Source organism: Peromyscus maniculatus, chromosome 8 (genome assembly GCF_049852395.1).
Source record: "Peromyscus maniculatus bairdii isolate BWxNUB_F1_BW_parent chromosome 8, HU_Pman_BW_mat_3.1, whole genome shotgun sequence".
Taxonomy (NCBI): domain Eukaryota; kingdom Metazoa; phylum Chordata; class Mammalia; order Rodentia; family Cricetidae; genus Peromyscus; species Peromyscus maniculatus.
In genome coordinates, this window is record NC_134859.1 from 39,648,620 (window position 1) to 39,668,537 (window position 19,918).

The 19,918-nt window shown below is 46.7% G+C and overlaps 1 protein-coding gene across 2 annotated transcripts in view; it reads right to left on the reverse strand.

Moving 5' to 3' along the window:
- Positions 1-19,918, reverse strand: part of Glra1 (glycine receptor alpha 1) — a 96,411-nt gene that overhangs the window by 10,150 nt on the left and 66,343 nt on the right. For both annotated transcript variants that reach the window (XM_006984885.4, XM_016003482.3), the window contains exons 4-8: positions 15,001-15,224; positions 12,541-12,623; positions 10,684-10,821; positions 8,819-9,033; positions 1,486-1,632 (exon numbers count right to left, since the gene is read on the reverse strand). In XM_006984885.4, the coding sequence (XP_006984947.1) occupies positions 1,486-1,632; positions 8,819-9,033; positions 10,684-10,821; positions 12,541-12,623; positions 15,001-15,224 (807 nt within the window). The remainder of the gene's footprint in view (positions 1-1,485; positions 1,633-8,818; positions 9,034-10,683; positions 10,822-12,540; positions 12,624-15,000; positions 15,225-19,918) is intronic.

Here is a 19,918-nt window from a genome sequence, read left to right on the forward strand (position 1 = left end):
CTGCCTCCTTAGTGTTGGGATTAAAGGTGTGTGCCTCTACAATCCAGCTCAGCCTGTGTTCCTAACCACTGTACCAGCTCTCCAGCTCCTCTCTTCATCTCTTTCTCCCCCTTTCTATCTCTCCTCTCCCTTCCTTCCCCTTTTTTCTTTCTTTTCTTGTAGCCAAGGCTAACCTTGATATCGCTACCTCAACAGTGATGTTATTGGGCTTATGGGGCTGGGTGAAGGGTTACTCACAGGAGCATGTGGCTCCAAAGCAGCCACAGGGGGAAGTCTTGGCCCAGTCTGGTTGATGGCTTCCCTATAGCTGCCTAGAGGATTTCCCTTCTTCAGTTAACCTTTCCTAGCTTTTAACCTTGAGCTTTTGATCTTCCTGCCTCAGCTTTCAGAGTGCTGGGATTACAGTGGAAATCACTGCACCTCATTTTATTTCAGTTTTTTTTTTTTTTTTTTGAGAAAAGATCTCATGTAGCTCAAGCTTCCCCTTGAACTTGATATAGCAAAGGATGGCTTTGAACTTCTGATTCTCCTCCCTCTACCTCCAAGTGCTGGGACTATAGATGTGCTTTAATGTCTGGATTTATGCATTGTGAGGCATGGAACGGGGGGGGGGGGGTTTCACAAATGCTAGGTGAGCACTCTACCCCAGCCCCCCCTTTTTTTTGAGGCAGAGTCTCATGCTTTAGTCCAGGCTGACCTTGAACTCCTGATCCTCTAGCCTCTGCCCATCATACCCAAGTACTGGAATTGCAAGTATGCACTACAGTGTCTACAGATGATTACTACTCCAAAGGAGGGACTTGGTGCCTAAAGGGCAGTAGGAGGTTCCATCTAGCCTGCCAAATCTTTTCCATTATAGACACAGAAAGACCTTGTTGTCTGGACCCGCCCAAGAAGATTGTCCTATGGTAGAGTTAATTGAATCATGTTGCCAGTGTTTAAATAACATACTAATGGGGAGCCGTGGTGTGTGTGTGTGTGTGTGTGTGTGTGTGTGTGTGTGTGTGTGTGTGTGTGTGTGATAGTTTTCATCCTTGATGCTGTGTGGCAGGGACAAAGTTGAAAGCTCCCTCGGAACCTCTGACTTCACCCTCAGCACAGTCTCCCACCAAGCCAGTCTTTGTAGATGATGAAGAAATGGAGCCCAGAGCCAGGCCAGCTTGAAGTCACATTGCAGAAAACCAACAGCAGGCCTGCCGCAGCCTGCCCTGTCTGCAGGATGAAGCTGGTTATCGTCTTGACTACGGGCATTTGCTTCTTGATGTCACATGATCCCTACAGCACGCTGTGGTTAAAGAGAGGCTCTTGATAGCCAACTAGGTCACTATTCACAAGAGGAAAAGTCAAGCTTTTCAGGATTCGATCTCTCACTCTCACTTGCCCTGCCCATGGGGACAGCCCAATGAAGCAAGGGTCCCAGGACTGCTCAGAGATCTTCCTCTGTCCACCGGATGCCCCTCCCTAGGCCACGCCCCAAAGGCCTACCTTGTGATGTCGCCGCTTCCTCCTAAATCGCAGCAGCTCCTTGTGTTGCCGAGACACGAAGTTCACGGCCGCATATTCCAGCAGAGCCGAGAACACGAAGAGCAGGCACACAGCCATCCAAATGTCAATGGCTTTCACATAGGACACCTGGTGTGAGGATGGGAGAGAGAGAGCACGGGCAGGTGAGCGGAGAGGACAATGTCCTGAAATATCGCAGTTTGTAAGTTTTAAGCCATACACTGTTCTGAACAGTGTGATGAACTCTTGCATCATACTCCTCCATCCTGCTAGTAACATACGCTGTCCTTTCCCAAGTGTATCCACTCTGTATACACTGCAGACGGCTACCAATCACTGAGTAGGCATGTGCATTATCAGACTGACTGTGGCCAAAGCTCAAGTATTATTTACTTAATAATGGCTCCAAAGTGCAAAAACAGACAAGCAGGGAATTTGGATATGACAAGAAAAACTACAAAAGCCTTTTTGAGACAGGGTTTCTCTGTGTAGCTTTGCACCTTTCCTGGAACTCACTCTGTAGCCCAGGCTGGCCTTGAACTCACAGAGGTCTACCTGCCTCTGCCTCCTGAGTGCTGGGATTAAAGGCATGTGCCACCACTGCCCAGTTTACAAAAGCCTTCTTTTAAGCAAGACTTCGAAGTTCTCAATTTAATACGGAAAGAAAAATATCCTTTGCTGATATTGCTAAGATCTATATCAGCATCAAATTTTTATTTAAAGAAAAATTTAACCTTATTTTTTATTTTACATACTTTAATTTTTTTTTTTTTTTACATATTTACATATAGGTATTTTGCCTGTGTGTGTGTCTGTGCACTATAAGCATGCAGTTCCTGAAGAGGCCAGAGAGGGCACAGGATCCTTTGGGACTGCAGTTACAGATAGTTATGAGCTACCCTGTGGGTGCTGGGAATTGAACCTGGGTCCTCTGGAAAAACAGCCAGTGCTCTTAACCACTGAGCCATCTCTCCAGCCTAAGAATACATTTTTTTTTTTAAAAAAAAAGATTTGTTTTTCGATTATATGTCTCTGTGTATATTTGCGTGTGAGTGTAGCATATGAGGAGACCAGATGAGGTCACCAGATCCTCTGGAGCTTGAATTACATAGATAGTTGTGAGCTGCCCAGTGTGATGCTGGGAACTGCGCTTGGGTCCTCTGCAAGAGCAGCAAGCTCTTCTAACCACGGAGCCATCTTTTTGGCTCGGCAGCAGAACACATTGTCTACACAGTTATGGTGTGTATAGGAAAAGAATACGGCATACAGGGTTGGTACCACTGTCGTTTTATGCAGTTGCTAGAGGAAGAGTATAGTGGAGTGTCCCTAGAATATGACCCCTGTGGATAAGAAGAGATTGTCGTGCCAGGTGTGATGGCGCACGCCTTTAATTCCAGCACTCGGGAGGCAGAGGCAGGAGGATCTCTGTGAGTTAAAGGCCAGCCTGGTCTACCAAGTGAGATCCAGGACAGGCTCCAAAGCTACACAGAGAAACCCTGTCTCAAGAGAGAGAGAGAGAGAGAGAGAGAGAGAGAGAGAGAGAGAGAGAGAGAGAGAGAGAGAGAGAGAGAAGAGAGACAGAGACAGAGACAGAGACAGAGACAGAGAGGTTGTTGTATTGAGTGTGGATGGGACATCACTGATCTTCAGTAACTTTCTCCACTTCCCACTGCTCCTCAGCTGGGATATTTGGATGGAAGGAGCAGAGGAAGCTAGAAAAAGCATGTTGAACAAGCTGGGCAGAATGTCAGGGAAAAGAGATGATGCTTACGAGAGAAGGGATAAGAGGAGGATGGTGCACCTCCATCGCTTCCGTTTGTGGAGTGGAGCACAGCATGTAAGTCTGAGAGGATGCTGGACTTCCATTACATTAGCACGAGAGCAGGCTGTTGGTCAACAGCACTGTCAGTTCCCCGGGAAACCGTCCCTTCACAGAATCATGGAGTGCACTGGCAGAAATTGCTACAGTCATGTGACCTAGAACTCTGTTGACTCCCAAAGACTCATAGCAATCCTGAGAGAATTTATTCAAGAAAAGCAGTTGATGGCTGAGAGATGGCTCAGTGGGAGAAAGGGCACTGGCTGACCAGCCTGATGACCTGAGTTCAAACCTTAGGACCCATGTGGTGGAAGTAAAGAACCAACTCCCCTAAGTTGCTCTCTGACCCCCACATAGACTCTGTTGCTTATATGTGCCCCATCACGCCCCAAAATGAAGAAAAAAGTAACAACAACAACAACAACAGCAACAACAACAACAACAAAAGCAGCTGGATTTTGGAGAGAATAGCAAGTTCATAGCATTGTTGAAAACTGGTATCAAAACTTCTCTACTTCCCCAGTCCTGAAGATCAACATGTTTCTGTGGCTTTTCTGTTCTGAACATTCCAGAATTTCTTTATGAAATAATATTAACAACATGTGTCCTTCCATGACTGGTTTCTCCCACTTACAACACTTTTGCAGTTTATCTTACTGTTGCATTCAACAACAGGAGTTTATTTGCATTTATTTATTTTTAAAGATTGATTTTATATGTGTGTGTGTGTGTGTGTGTGTGTGTGTGTGTGCATTTGTACATGTAGACGCACATGTGCGCAGGGTCCAGAAGATATCATCAGTTCCCCCTAGAGCTGGAGTTACAGGTGGTTGTGCACTGCCCTACCTGGGTGCTGGGAACCCAGTGGCGGTCATTAACAAGAGGAGCAAGTGCTCTTAACCGCTGAGCTGTCTCTCTAGCCCCAACAGTTTATTGTTATGGCTTCATGATATCCTATGTATGGATACACAGCACTGTTTTTGTTCATTGCATGGTGGATATCAATCATCTGCATCTTTTGGGGGAATAAAGAGTGATGCTGTAGAATGGCTGTAGGCATGAATTCATTTCCCCTGGGGCTTCGGGAGCTCTAACTTGCTCTGCTCCTATCCTAACCCTCCAGACCACAGCAGCCTTGAAAATCAGCAGCCGGAAAAGCACAGTAATAACCAACCACCAGGCAGCCACTGGAGAGGGCAGAGGAGCCACTTCAAACCGGTTCCCTGGGCCTTGCCCTCCTCCTCTGACCTCCCTAGCTGTTCACTTAGAGCTCCTACTCACAGGCTGCCTTTATTTGACCTGCTTTGGAGTGGGCCCAGTGGGAACAGTTTTCATTTGTATCTTTTTAATCGGGGGGACATTTGTTGAAAACAATTAGTGGCAATTGCTATCAGAGGCACTGAGGCAAAACGACAGGTTAATCAAAAAACTAAAGAGGGGACTGGGGACGGACGTAGCTCAGTCGTGGGGCACCTGCCTGGCAAGCTCAAGGGCCTGGGTTCAAGCCTTTGCAATGTTAAATGAAAAGTTCAGGAAAGTGGGCTGTGTCATGAGATGCCACAGCAGACTAATCTGAGAGTGACCCAGGACTCCCCGAGCCCTGAGCAGGAAGGAAAGGCTGAGGCCACGCTGTCAAGGGCCCGACTGGTACTGACTCTAACAGACTCTCTCAGGAAGAGACGGGGATGTGCATAGGATCTGGACATTCCGTAAAAATCTGTGTGGCTTTTGTGTGGCCACTAGGCTGAGTGAGCCAGACTTCAATGGTTGACATAACAGAGAATACAGGGTTCACAGAAACAGTTCAGGCAGATCTAAGAACAGACAGCAACAACAAGTCCTTAGGGGGTAGAACCTGAGTTCCAAAAATTGCCCTTTTGTATTATGTAATATGAGCAATTTATAAGGTGTGCAAACAAACAAACAACACAAAACAAAACAAAAAATAACTCTTCCACCAGAAAAATGACCCAGTTACAGGAAAACAAGGTGGGTCAAAGGGGTGGTACCTGAGGACACCAGATCTCGGACTTAACAGAGACTTAATTATTTTATTTTATTTTTAGTTATATATATATCTAAATATATATATATAATATATATATATTATATATAAATATAAATATATATATATAAAGTCTGTGTATAGGTATGTGCACAAGAGGCTAGAGACATTGGATCTTCTGGGGTTGAATTCATAGGAGATTGTGTTATGGGAGCAGGGAATTGAACTCAGGTCCTCTATAAAAGCAGCGAGTGCTTTTAATCTCTAGGCCATCTCTCTGGTCCCTTTATTTTACTATTTTTAAAGACAGGACATCATATAGCTGGCCTTGAACTTGCTGTGTAGTTGGGGATGACTTAGAACTCCTGATGCTCCTGTCTCTGCATCCTAAGGACATGTGTGCCACTATCACACTGGGTAGACAAAGACATTGAATTAGTTGTCTTAAATATATTCAAGCAATTGAAAGAAATGGAGTATAAGAATCTGAGCATGGTGGCACACGCTTGTATTCCCAGAACTAAAGAGGCTGAGTGTGGAGGATCACCCATGTGTTCGAGGCCAGCTTGGGTTACAGAGTGCACTCTGTCTCAAATAAAACAAAAACAACACGAAGAAACTAAAGGAAAATTTGAGAATATTCTCTCACTAAACAGAACACATTAATAAAAAGATAAAAATGATAAGAGAACCAAATGAAAACTCTGACGTTGAAAGTAAATAATGAAGATGAGAATTTCACTGGAGGAGACAACAGTGCATCTGAAGAGGTAGAAGGAAGATCCAGAGAATGTGGTGCAGAACCAGCAACCCTGAGATCATAGTCTGAGGGACAGAATGAGGGAAGAAGAACAGAGCCACAGAGACTCATAGGAAACACCAAAGCCACCAACACATGGTGACCAAGGCCACAGAAGAGACAAAAAGAGGTAGAATAATTGATCAATTATCTACCCTATGCCTATCATCTATTTATTAATCATCTATCAATTATCTATCAACCTATTAATAACCTATCATCTATCTATATATCATTGATCTTTTATAACTTCTTCCAACTGTCTACTTATCATCTATCTGTCTGTCTGTCTGTCTAGTTATCAATCATCTATTTACCTATCTAATCTATTTTCTATCCTATCTCTATCATATATGTATGTATGCATCTATCATCTATTGACCCATCTAATGTATATTCTGTCTACTTCTCTCTCAATCTTCTATCATCTCTCTCTATTATCTATCATCTATCTACCTATCTGTCTGTCTATCTATCTATCATCTATCTATCATCTATCTATCTATCTATCTATCTATCTATCTATCTATCTATCTATCTATCTATCTATCGACTATCATCTATCTATCTATCTATCTATCTATCTATCTATCTATCTATCTATCGTCTATCAGCTATCTATCTATCTATCTATCTATCTATCTATCTATCTATCTATCTATCTATCTATCTATCTTCTGTCTATCTGTGCTGTTTCTTTATTGTTGCTGTGACAAATGCTCTGACCTAAAGCTACTAGGGGAGGGAAGGATTTATGTAGCTGACACTTTCAGTTCACATTTCATTAATGAAGGAAATCAGGGTGGGAATTCAGAGAGGTTCTTGAAGCAGAAACCATGAAAGAATCATGCTTGCTGGCTTGCTCTCCACTCACTTGTGCTCAGCTAGCATTCTTATATAGCTCAGGACCACCTACCAGGATGGTACTGCCCACAGTGGGCTGAACTTTTCTACATCAATTAAAAGTTAAGAAATCCATCCATAGGCATGCCCACAGGCCAATATGATTTGTGCAATCCCTCAGATGAAACACCCTTAGAAGACTCTAGGTTGTATCAAGTTGACAGTTAATGCTAGCTAGGAGTGTATGTATGTATGTATGTATGTATGTATGTATGTATATTTATGTCTGCATATATGCCATTTAATATATCTATCTTATTTACATGTAACATCTATCTATGCTATGTGTCTATTTATGTATCTATGTATCTTTCTATCTCTGTATATAAATAAAACAAATGTGGCTAAGTACTAATAATTGGTGAATGCAGGTAAAGGTCATGGAATACATCTTGGATATTCTTTCAGTGTCCCTGTGCTACATCAGATGTAATGTGTGGTCCTGACTGGAAACAGTGCAAACACTATGTATCACCAGCACAGGTGTGGCATGAATAGCAGAATACAATGCTGTGTCTGGTGCTAGTGGACAGAGTGGGAAGTGCCTTGGACAGTTAGAGTGAGTGTAGCAGAAGCTGGGCCTGGCATCAGGGAAAAGCAGAACAGGATAAAGCAGCAGCAATCAACAGCATGGTACTTCACAGGAGGGTGTCCAGGAGTAGGGGCATGGCGGTACTGTTATTCCTCGCTAGGGGGATGTGGAGGGACAGCAGTGTAGGGAACAGGACACTATGTTTAGTGTTAAGGTGAATTAAGCAGAATCTGTTGAGTCTGGTGGGAGGACTGATGAGCTAGAATGCTGAGTCAAGCGAGCACGGACTAGCTTAGCAACCTGGGACTCCACACACCCTTCTCCAAACAATGCATCTAGCAACCTAGGGCCCCCACCTACATCATATAGCATGCCCAGCATTATCCAACTGTGGACAATGGATAATGGCCATGAAGAACTTCCCTTTTGTGGATAGTTCCTATTCAAATATCCTCCTGGATGTATCTGCATACAGGAAGGAGGGGGCTGCTCCAGTCTGAATTGGTTTGGGAAGCATGAGCAGTGAGGCATACTGTGTCTTCTGAACAAACTTGTAGGGAGAATTCTCCATTTACCATCTTTTGTTGTTGTTCTTTGTTTTGAGACAGGGGCTCACTATGTAGTCCTGTCTAGTTGGGCACTCATTGTGTAGACCAGGCTGGCCTGAACTCAGAGATCTACTTGCCTCTGCTTGCCAAGTGCTGGGATTAAAGACATGTGCTGCCACACCCTGACCCTTATTTACTGCTTATACCTATGCATAACTGGGTGTGCATAAGATTAAAATCAGATGCATCATGGGAAAGAGCATGCACAATAAAGCGTATATAACTCAAATCTGTCAATCACAATAGAGAGCCACTCAGATCAAACCCTTTAGCCATCAGTCCCTCCTTTCAGGCTCCATAAAATTAAGTCGCAAACAGTAACCATACCCTTGAGTCCTCTCTTGCTCTGGTGGCCTGCTGCTGCTGCCTTTAGCAGGGTACCAGATTTATACTCTTGATTTGCTCATGAATAAAGTTTTCTTGCTATTTTGCAAACTATATGCATCTTTCCTCACTCCCCAATTCTTTGAATAAGATGTCAAGAACCTAGAAACTGTGGTCCAGGCAGCAACTTGTGGAAACAATGCCACACACAGTATGTATATACATGGTGACACACCCTATATGTTCTCCATGTCTTAGGCATGGATGAAGGATGCTGGATTCTTCTCTGTTCTGGGGTTCAGTACTCCTCAATGGTGCTACTCACCTTGGGTAGGGAGGCTCGGGAGCCAGAACTCTGTGTGGTCATGGTGAGCACAGTGGTGATGCCCAGTCCCACACGAGCTGGTGCAGCATCCATGTTGATCCAGAAGGAGATCCAGGACAGGATGACAATGAGCAGACTGGGGATGTACATCTGGATCAGGTAGTAGCCCATCTGCCGCTCCAGGTGGAATCGGGCCTCAATGCAGGTGAATTTACCTGCAAGGAATGACAGCAGAGGGGCCATGGAACATGCTAGAGAGTGGCAGTGGTATTAGGGTCATCTTGACTGGAGTCCTGGTCCAGTCCCAGGCCATCTATGCTCATAAACAAGGGCTTGACTTGTTCTGTGCCTCAGTCTCCTCACCTAGGTTAAATGAGGTAAGAGTTGACCCTCCATATCCATGGGTTCTATACCCATGGCTTTAGCCAAGTGCAAGTAGAAACGTTCAGGAGTTCATCTCTCCGGAACGCATACAGGCTTTGTTCCTGTCCTCACACCCCAGACAACAGGTGAACATCTGTCCACACAGCATTTACACTGAGTTAGGTATTTTCAGTCATCCTGAGATGATGTATGCAGAAGGATGTGTGTGTATGTCACATACAAACACTGCCCCACTCTGCCAAGGGGACTGGAGCATATTTGGCATCTTTGCATCTAGGTGTCTGAGGGGGTCCTGGAGACAACCTCCTGGGAATACTAAAGGATGACAGAAATTAAAAAAACAAAACAAAACAACATACTTCATATGGTTACTCCCCCCCCCCCCCCCCCACGACAAGGTTTCCCTGTGTAGCTTTTGGAGCCTGTCCTGGAACTTGCTCTGTAGACCAGGCTGGCCTTGAACTCACAGAGATCCACCTGCCTCTGCCTCCCAGGTGCTGGGTTAAAGGCGTGCACCACCACCACCACCACTACCACCTGGCTTGGTTACTCTTTTTTAAAAATGACATGTACTTATTCATTTGTGGTGTGTGAGTGCATGCACAAGTGGACATGTCATCCCCTGGTCCTTGTGTGGAGGCCAGAGAACAACTTGTGAGAGTGAGTTCATTCTTCCACCATTTGGGTCCTGAGGATCAACCTATGATTGTCAGGCTTGGCGGCAAGCACCGTTACCCTAGGAGTCCCCTTGCCAGCCCTTACGTAGTAGCTCTTACGGTTTTTTGGGGGGTTGAAATGTGCTTATGAAGAACCATGACAGTCCTCACATGTCGTGAATGTTCAGCAGCATCGTTTGCCACCACCGCTATGACCATTATCTCCATCATAATTATCACCGCCACTAACTTCATCACCACTATCATCTCAGTCACCATTGTTATTGCAACGTCATTATCACTATCCTCATTGCCACCATCACTGGGATCAGCATCATCACCATCACCATCATTTTAATTACTTTCACCATCATTTGGGTTCTCCCTTCACCCACCATGGTTCACAGAGAATGGGCTGATTTCTAATGGTTACTAGTTACCAGTTAGAACCATGGCCTCCCAGCTCCCTCTTGCTTGGGTCCAAAGGAAGCACTTTGCTTCTGCACTATCAGAAACAAAGTTTCTGTGTGGCAGAGCCCACCCTGCATCAACCAACTCCCCCTCCTTGCCTCAGCGGTAGGACCCCTTGCCCAGAATAAAGAGTGTTTACTAGCTTCCCTGGTAATTAGGTGTGGCCCAAGCTTAGGCGAACATCCCCAGGACTCACAGAAAGGACATCTCAGTGGCACTTTTTGTGTTGTTGTTATTGTTCTAAACCTATTCCGTCAACCACCAGGTAATAAACACGGAGCATGCAGTTCTGCAGCTGCACGGTGTCTGAAACGACCTGGGGTCCCGGAGAGCACGGTGGCCACTTGCACCCACCTGTGTTATAGTGCTTGGTGCAGTATCTCAGGTCCTTCTCCTCCTTCAGGATAAACTGAGGCAGGGTCAGTCCATCCGCCACCTGCACAGCTCCCTGCTCCTGCCACTCAAAGATGAGGTCATTCATGGTGTATCCAACTGGGAGGGATTGGAAGAAGGAATGGGTCAGCAGGTCTCCGCGTTATCCTTAGGGTTGGGGGCTGGGTGGAGCCCCAGACCGTGGTGGAGGTCAGGGAACTCCATTGCCTTCTCGTCTCTACCCACCTCATAAAGGAGGTGAAACTTGGTAAATTATAGAAATTTATTCCCCAGCCCTCCCACCTAGGTTTGTCCTGGGGCTCCGCCCCTCACCCCATGACCAAGGGTGATTGACACCTGCACTTCTTGCACATGCCACCTCCCAAAAACATCTCCCTTTGTTCCCACAGGTTTTCCTCTGGGGAGTGAATCTACCATGTGTGATCTTGACGTGAAGTGTACATGGAAAATGGTGGCCTAATCAAGGCAATCAGATTTCTGCTCCAGGACCACCTCCTTTTTTTATTTTCTTGAGACATGGTCTCATGTAGCCCAGGCTAGGCTCAAACTCACTATGTAGTTAGATCTGTCTTCCAACTTACAATCCTTCTGTTTCAGCCTCCTGTGACATATACTGCTTAGCTATTTCCTACCTTGTGTGTGTGGTGTAGCATGTGTATGTGTTCATGTGGTCACGTGACTATGTGTGTGTAGGCCAGAAGCTGATGTCAGGTGTCTTCCTCAATTGCTCTCCATGTCATTTATTTTTAGGAAATATCTTATTGTTATTTTAAAATTTTGTGTGTTTGTGTGTGTGTGTGTGTGTGTGTGTGTGTGTGTGTGTGTGTGTGATGTCACATATGTGCAGATGGCCTCAGAGGCCAGTGGTGCCAAATTTTCCTGAAGCTTGATTTTCAGGTGGTTGTGAGCTGACCAGTGTGGGAGCTGGAAACTGAATTTGGGTCTTCTGCAAGAGCAATATGTATTCTTTTAAAAATGTTTTACTTATTTTTATTTCATGTGGGTTGGTGTTTTGCCTGCATGTATGTCTATGTGAGGGTGTCAGATCCCCAGAAACTGGAGTTACAGACAGCTGTGAGCTGCCATTTAGGTGCTGGGAATCCAGATCCTCCGGAAGAGTAGCCCGTGCTCTTAAGCGCTGAGCTCTCTCTCCAGCCCTGCAGTATGAGCTCTTAACCACTGAGCCATCTCTCCAGCAACCACTATTTTTTGAGACAAGGTCTCTCATTAAACACGGGACTTGTTGATTCAGATGGGTTGGCTGGCCAGTGAGTTTCAGAGATCTTCTTATCTCTGGACTCCTGGCCATGCCGGGTTTTTACATGGGGCTGGGGATCCAAACTCAGGTTCTGATGCTTGTGTGGCAGGCACTTGCCTGGCTGAGCCTTTCCCCTGGCCCTGTTTCTGCTTCCTCCAAAACACTTCACTGGTTCCCCTTTGTTAGAGTGACCTGTGCGGTCAGTTGTCTACCTCCCGTGCTGAAGTGAGCATCCTCAGACATGATTTCTCTAGACCATTTCTCTTCATTCCTAGCGGGTACATTCACAAGGGACTTGGCACAGTGCTTCCTCCTGGGAGGACGCAGATGATGACAAAGTCTGCGTCCCAGTGAGACAGAGCAGGAGGAGTTATATTTCTAATCTGTATTCTCAAAGGAAACCCCCCCACTTGGCACTTGGAGTCATAAAAGTACTCTCCCGGGGTCCAGGGATTAGGGAATTTCTGCCTGGCAATGGGTAAATAGGAGCCTGGCTCCTTAAAAAAAAAAAAAAAAAAAAAAAAAAAAAAAAAAAAAAAGGATTCAGGCAAGGAACTCACAGCTTTCCAGTTGCATGATACATGTCTGTACATCCATCGGGAAGTTCTTCAGGTCCATGGGGCAGGCCAGTGTCAGGGTGATCCTGAGAAGAGAAGGGACTGGGCTGACATGGGTATCACATTCGGGGAGTCTGTGTCTCCATGCTTTTGACAGCTGAAATCATTGTTTCAGGGTAGGGACCGGAGACCAGGGGACCAGTGCTTATAGAATGAGCGTGTGCGCGTTTGTTTCCAAATTCCCGGGATGGTAGAGGAGGCTCGGTGATGGAAAGGAGGTGGCCCAAAGCTGTCAGTCAGAGGGACTTCTATATTTCTCTGGAACTTTCTTGGATGCTAGTGATGGCTTTTTAGCAGGTTGCTGGGGTGCCAAGTGTTGCCCCTATGCCAACTCTTCCCTCAGGGAGATGCCAGGTTTTTCACGGAGTCCCCAGCCTCAGGTACTCCTATGCTTCAGCAGTAAGTGCTGGGCATGGCCCTTGGCTGCTTCCGTTCACACACTGGGCCTGTCTAAAGCAAGTCCAGGGTCCCCCCACCCTTCCCCACTGTTGGCTGTTCCCACACAGCTGACTCACATCTGTGGCTTCAGGCAGGGGCAGGTGTAAAGCAGGGGGCCAGTTATTTGTTTTGGGGTGTTCAGCCCTTATAGAGGCTGCAGCCCCAGAGCCAGAGGGAGCCCTTCTATGACACCTCAGGCTGGTCGCTGAGTCCTGATGGAGCTGGCTGTGGGATTGGCTGGCACGCTCCCTGTTGTCTGGAAGCCAGGCCCACTTCTTGAGGTACCCAGTTGGAGACGTCTCCATTGAACATAGCTACTGCCACCACCACCACCCCAGCTGCACACCTGGCCCTTTGTGAGCGTCCCTTCCAGCTCATACCACAGGTGTGTGTACTCTCCTCTAAGGACATCAAACAAACAAACCACGGTGAGGGGGGGGCGGTGGTGGAGAGGAGGAGGGGGGAGACGGGAGGCAGAGAAGGGGCGGGAGGAGTGGAGAGAGAACGAGCGAGGCCCATTTCTGAAGCTAAAAGCTCTGAAGTGGGGCAGCTGTCAGGCTGGGTTAATTTCCAGCTGCCGAACGACCTTGGGACCATCACTTTCTGCTGACCTGTCCTTCTGTCACGTTGCACTGGGACTCTGCTTCCCAGAGACATGAAACTGTCCTGGCAGCAGCGAATTCCAGGCAGAGGTGACCCTCCCTCCAGCAGCCCACCAGGGCCTTGGTGGCTGACGCCGGGACCCATGCCATTCTTCATCTAGATGTGACTGGTAGGGCAAACTCAATCAGCAGAGCTTCCGCATCCCTACCCCACAGCCTGTGGGGGACTGAGCCCAGTCCCCTCTGAGGCTCAGGATCAGGCCAGCCTCTCCCCTTTCCACCCTGCCCCATCCGGGATATGTAAGGCTCTCTCTGAATGGGAGATAAGATTTCTCTCCCACTGAGGAACTGAAGGTGGAGGTGGGGTGGTGGTGGTGGTCATTTAGCACTTTGAAGCTCCCTTAAATCAGAATGCATCCATTCATTATCATGTATTGATGTGTGCAGATATAAAGTGGTGGCCGGTGGCCATTCTGACTCTCCAGAAGTCCCGAGACCCAACCAGAAAGCTGTGGCTCTTTTGATTCTCCAGAGGGCATGGGACCCACACTAGTACTTGATGAGAGCCTACTTTCTGACAGAAACCACGAACACTTGGGAAGGTTTCCTAAATTTCCACACCCACACTTTTCTGATGTCTATAGTGGGGATCGTCAAACCTAGTTCCTGAGTTATATAATGATGTAATACATGAGAAGTGTTCTGCATAGTCCATTCTCCGAGTTGCCAATGCTGCAAGTGTGAGCTCATTTCTCCACTTGTATTGTCCACTGTCCCTGTGTCCTGGGGAAAGAGGTCAGGGACTAGGTGTGTGTGTGTGTGTGTGTGTGTGTGTGTGTGTGTGTGTGTGTGTGAGAGAGAGAGAGAGAGAGAGAGAGAGAGAGAGAGAGAGAGACAGAGAGAGAGACAGAGAGAGACAGAGAGAGAGAGACAGAGAGAGAGACAGAGAGAGACAGAGAGACAGAGAGACAGAGAGACAGAGAGAGCTGGTGTCATAGAACACTCTGAAAACTTAGCACCTATCTAATGTCTACAGGCTACAGACACAGGGAGGGGGCCTGCATCCCGAGGCTTTATACAAGGTAAGTGGTATTCAAAGCAGGGAGGCAGCAACCCTGGCTTATCCTCTCGGACTGTGCCATTTACCTGGTGGTCCCATTTACTGCCAAGCTGCCGAGTCTTGCCGACTTTGTCCCTCTACCCTTGCTACTGATGATGTCTGAGAAGTCTATTTTGTCTTCGTTGAAACACAGGGTGACTGAAACTCCACCTTCCCTCACAAGCCTTTCCCATCCTCTCTTTGTGCTTATGATGAAACCCAGTCCTGGGACTCCCTGACCTTGTTGTTGGCTTCGGAACTCACCTGATGCTGTAGAGGACATTGCCATTCCGGGAGATTCTCAGCAGTTTGTTGTCAGTGGTGATCTCATGGAAGTGGGCTCCCTTCTCATTGGCAAAGAACAGGTCAGGCTTCCAGATGGAATCCAACATGGACGGGTCAAGGTCCAGAGAGTCGTCCGGGTATTCGTTGTAGGCCAGACGGGGGTCGTTCCACTGCTGTCTCAGGAAGATGTTGACTCTGTAGTCCTGCAGCCCCAAGACAGCAGTGGTGGTGGCGTTAGGCTCTGGGTGCCAACTCTCAGAGGTCCCGGGTGCTTATGGCTCATGGGCCCCCCAACCTGGAAGAGGCTGAGTGTGGCTGCCTCCCCTGGTGTGACTGGGTACCAGGGGACCAACAATTGCTCCTCTCTATCCTCAGCTAAGTATACTTAAATCTGAACTTTAGAAGAATTTTTTTTTTTTTTTTTGGTTTTTTGAGACAGGGTTTCTCTGTGTAGCTTTGCGCCTTTCCTGGAACTCACTTTGTAGACCAGTCTGGCCTCTGAACTCACAGAGATCCGCCTGCCTCTGCCTCCCGTGTGCTGGGATTAAAGGTGTGCGCCACCACTGCCCGGCTAGAAGAAATGTTTTATTTTGAAGGAATTTCAGCTGAACGTGGTGGCTCATGCCTGTAATTCCAGCATAGGAGGTTGAGGCAATGTGTCTCCTTCCTTCCTTCCTTCCTTCCTTCCTTCCTTCCTTCCTTCCTTCCTTCCTTCCTTCCTTCCTTCCTTCCTTCCTTCCTTCCTCCCTCCCTCCCTCCCTCCCTCCCTCCCTCCCTCCCTCCCTCCCTTTCTTTTCTTTCCTTGTGTGTGTGCAGCGTACATGTGATGGCCGGAGGACAACTTGTAGGAATTAACTATCTCCTTCCACCACATGGCTCCAGGGGACTGAACTCGGGTCACCAGGCTTGACGACAAGCCCCCTTGCCTTTTTTTTTTTTTTTTTTTTTTGACACAGGGTTTCACTGTGTAGTCCTGGCTGTCCTGGATCTCACTCTGTAGACCAGGCTGGCCTCAAACTCACAGAGTCTGTCTGCCACTGCCTCCTGAGTGCTGGGATTAAAGGTGCGTATTGACACATCCAGTTTACTCCTCCACATTGTAAATGAATAAGTGTAAAAAAGGAAGTTCAAGGTCATTCATAGCTCTGTAGTTCGAGGTCTTGCTGGGATACAGGAGACTCATGCAGGCCAGGGCAGGTCCCACTCCAGCTTTGCTCCTCTGCTTTCACTGATTGGAGAGTTGTGGAGAGGCCATTTTATTTCCATTCATGCCTGGGAAAACTGTCAAGACACTGGGCAGATGGAGCTAAGGAATATTCTCTAAAAAAGAAATATTTCAGTAGGAAGTCTTTTAGGGGCTGGAGATGGCTCAGCAGTTAAGAGCACTGGCTGCTCTTCCAGAGGACCCAGGTTCAATTCCCAGCACCCACATGGCAGTTCACAACCACCTGTGACTCCAGCTTCAGGGCAATCTGACACCCTCTTCTGGCCTCTATCAGCACTGTACACACTCACTCACTCACACACACACAAACACACATATAAAAACAAAATAAGACTTAAAAAAAGGAAATTTTGTTTAATTTTGCTGGAGAGGTACTGTAAACTTGGGGTCCATTTGGGGTGTATTTCTGTTTCCCAAGGCAGAAAAGAAGAACATCAGTATTGGGCTCCCCAAAGGGCATCACTCTCCCAAAGATTAATGACCCCAAGTCTGACTTTTGGTGCCAATCTTCAAGAAATAATACACACACATGTACATAATACACACACACACACACACACACACACATGCACACACCCACATGTGTGCATACACCCCTCTTACATGTACATCCCCCACATTCATGCACCCACCCATACCCACACCCATGCACACCCCATACCCATGTGTGCATGCACACACATATGCACACACCCATATGTATGTGTGCAGACCACCCATGCACATCCCCCCATACTCATGCACACACACACACACACACACACACACACACACATGCATGCACACACGCATGCACACACTAGAGATATCACTCTTTCCCTGGGGGTGCCACAAAATGAGGCCCCGCTGTATTTTCTTTTGGGGTGCTGCTTCTGTGCCCCCCATTAGTCTCGATCAGTCCCTAGCAGGGATGAATGCAAACAAACTATCTTCCCATGCTCACTCCGCCCTGTCCACTGCCTCCCACGTGCTTCATTCCAGTGGAAATATCGACAGCTTCATAAACGTTCCAAAGCATTTTATAGGATTTTCCTATAATTTAATTGCAGGCCGTCCCTCAAGCCCCATCGAAGGTGACGTTTGGTCTCATAATCTCAGGTCTTATGAGTCCCAGGATGGGGCCTAGGCCTGGCTATTGTTTAAAAACTCCAGTTCCAGGGTATCTGACACCCTCTTTTAGCCTTCACAGGCACTGCATGCACAGACATACATGAGATGAAATACCCATACTTATCAAATAAAAATAAAGAAATAAAAATGAAAAAATGTCTAATTATATTTTAGTCTGTGTGTGTGCAACTGCATGCATGCGTGTATGTGTGTATGTGTGTATGTGTGTGTGTGTGTGTGTGTGTGTCTATGTATGTGTGTGTGCATGCACAAGCATATGAGTGAAGATGTGGGGGGTCAGAGGACATGTTCCAGAGGCAAATTCTTTCCTTCTCCTATGTAGGACTCTGGTCTCGAACTCGGGTTGTCAGGTTTAGTGGCAAGTACCTTACCCATTGAACCATCTCACCAACCCTGGAGGTTGGGTTTTGTTTTTCTTGCACTGGTGGTGGCATCTCTGAAGCTAGCCCCTCCTCTCCTACCCAGAGAGTGTGTGTTAGGATGGGTTCTGGGAAAGTCACCTGGGAAGTGAACAGACTATGAATGGCTGGGCAGAAAAAGCCTCCAGTCCCCAAATCCCAGTCATAATTTTGATGTTCCTGCTAGTGACATGTCAAGACTGTTCATGTAGCTTCGAGGAAGAAAAGGAAGTGACATTTCTTAAAATGTTTTCCGTACTGTCACACACATTTAATTCTCACTAAAGCTCTGCAAACAAACACCCAGATTCCTCCAACAAGGGCAAGAAATGGGCTTGGAAAGGCTGAGGGATGTGTCCAAGAACAGGGTTTACGGGTTGGGGAATCTAGGGCTGCAATCCCATGGACCTAACCCTCTCTCTAGTGAACACTTGACTTGGGTGGAGGAAGTTGGTTCTTGCTTTGGATGCTCTGGCCCTTGTTGCCTAGCAAATTCTGTGAACTCAACTTAAGCCCCACCCCCTTTAGGAGCTAGATGCACGCACTAGGTACCCCCTGGTTTTCTTGCTGAGCTCCCAGTAGGTAGGAATCCTCAGAAACACCCATGTGGGTGCTTCCTCCCTGAGAGCGGCTCCTCTCCCAACCGTAATGGGCAGGAATTGGAAAGGATGGTGCTGAACTTGTGTTTTCCCTGCAGCGTCTCTGCTACCCCAATAGTCCTCTCTTACTTTCGTGTCTTTTCTGTTGTTGTTGTTTTTGCAGAAATAATGCATGCAAACAAATAGAATGGTGCATCATTTGAAAGAAGGAAATAAGCCCCACAGGATCTTATTATAAAATGACTAGTGAGAGTCACAGCAAGAGACTGGGACAGAATATCGTGGGGTCCCCGATGCCTGACTTCTTTTCTGGCCCATGGCCTCCAGCTCCTGAGAGCTTCTCTGGCTTCTGATTTCTCCCCATGACCATTCGCTCCTCTTGGAATCTGCTTCTCAGACAGGTTCCCACCATGGAGTTTTCCCTCCAGGATTGGTAAACAGTTGGGAATGAAGCTTAGAAGGGATTGAAATGAGTGGTCCAGTGGGTTGAAAGCCACGTGCTGCTTCGGTTTCTTAGCCTTACACTTTGCTGGCTTGGTGTTTGGCATATGTGGAGTCCATGTGCAAGTTCAGGAGCCAGAGAGGCAACAGTGGAATTCTCCAGCCAAGGACTTAAGGCCCCACTTTCACAAAGGCAGCTCAAATCCCCAAAATGGGGGCACTCAGAGGTATAGTCAGTCCAGTTATCTTCAGCATCAACTCACCCAGATTGCAAGACTTGAGATTCCTTGACAATCTTATCTCTGGTAAGTGGATAACTAGTTGCTTTGCTTATAAGACCAAGGAAAGATATTAACTCACTCATTCATCCACCCATCATCCATCTGACCATTTATCCATCTATCTACCTACCCATCATCCACCTACCCATCATCCATCCATCCATCCACCCATCATCCATCCATCCATCATTCAACCATACATCATCTATCCATTTATCCATTGTTCACCCATCCATCATCCATCCATCCATCCATCCATCCATCCATCCATCCATCCATCCTTCATTGACCCATCCATTTATCCATCATCTATCATCTATCCACCCATCCATTCATTTATACATTCATATTCTAAACATGTGATGTCTTCTATTTGTCACTTATAGTTAGATATCTCCTCTTTCCTTCCTTATGTTGTCTAATTTAACATTCTAACATCTAATAAGCTCCTTTAAATTCAGGATTGGGGTGAAATAGGAAGCTCAAAATGTTTGAACAGGAAAGATCTTGGAGCTTGTGAGGGTGTGCTATTAGAAAGGAGGTGTGGAAGGCAAGAGGCCCCACTTGCTATTGTCAGAAGCAAGAGACACAGCAGTAAGGGGTGGATGGAAGAAGCAAATTCACGTTCCTGTTTTTCTTTTTATGTGTAGCCCAAGCTATCCTCAAACTCTCCATCCTCCTGCTCCAGCCTCCTGAGTGCTGGATTAGAAGTAAATGCCACTATACCTGACTCATGTACCTTTTAAAAGACAGCACTTTATTCCTTTTTTGGGTGCATATGCGTTTGCATGTGTGTGCACATGCTATGGCATGGATCTTGAG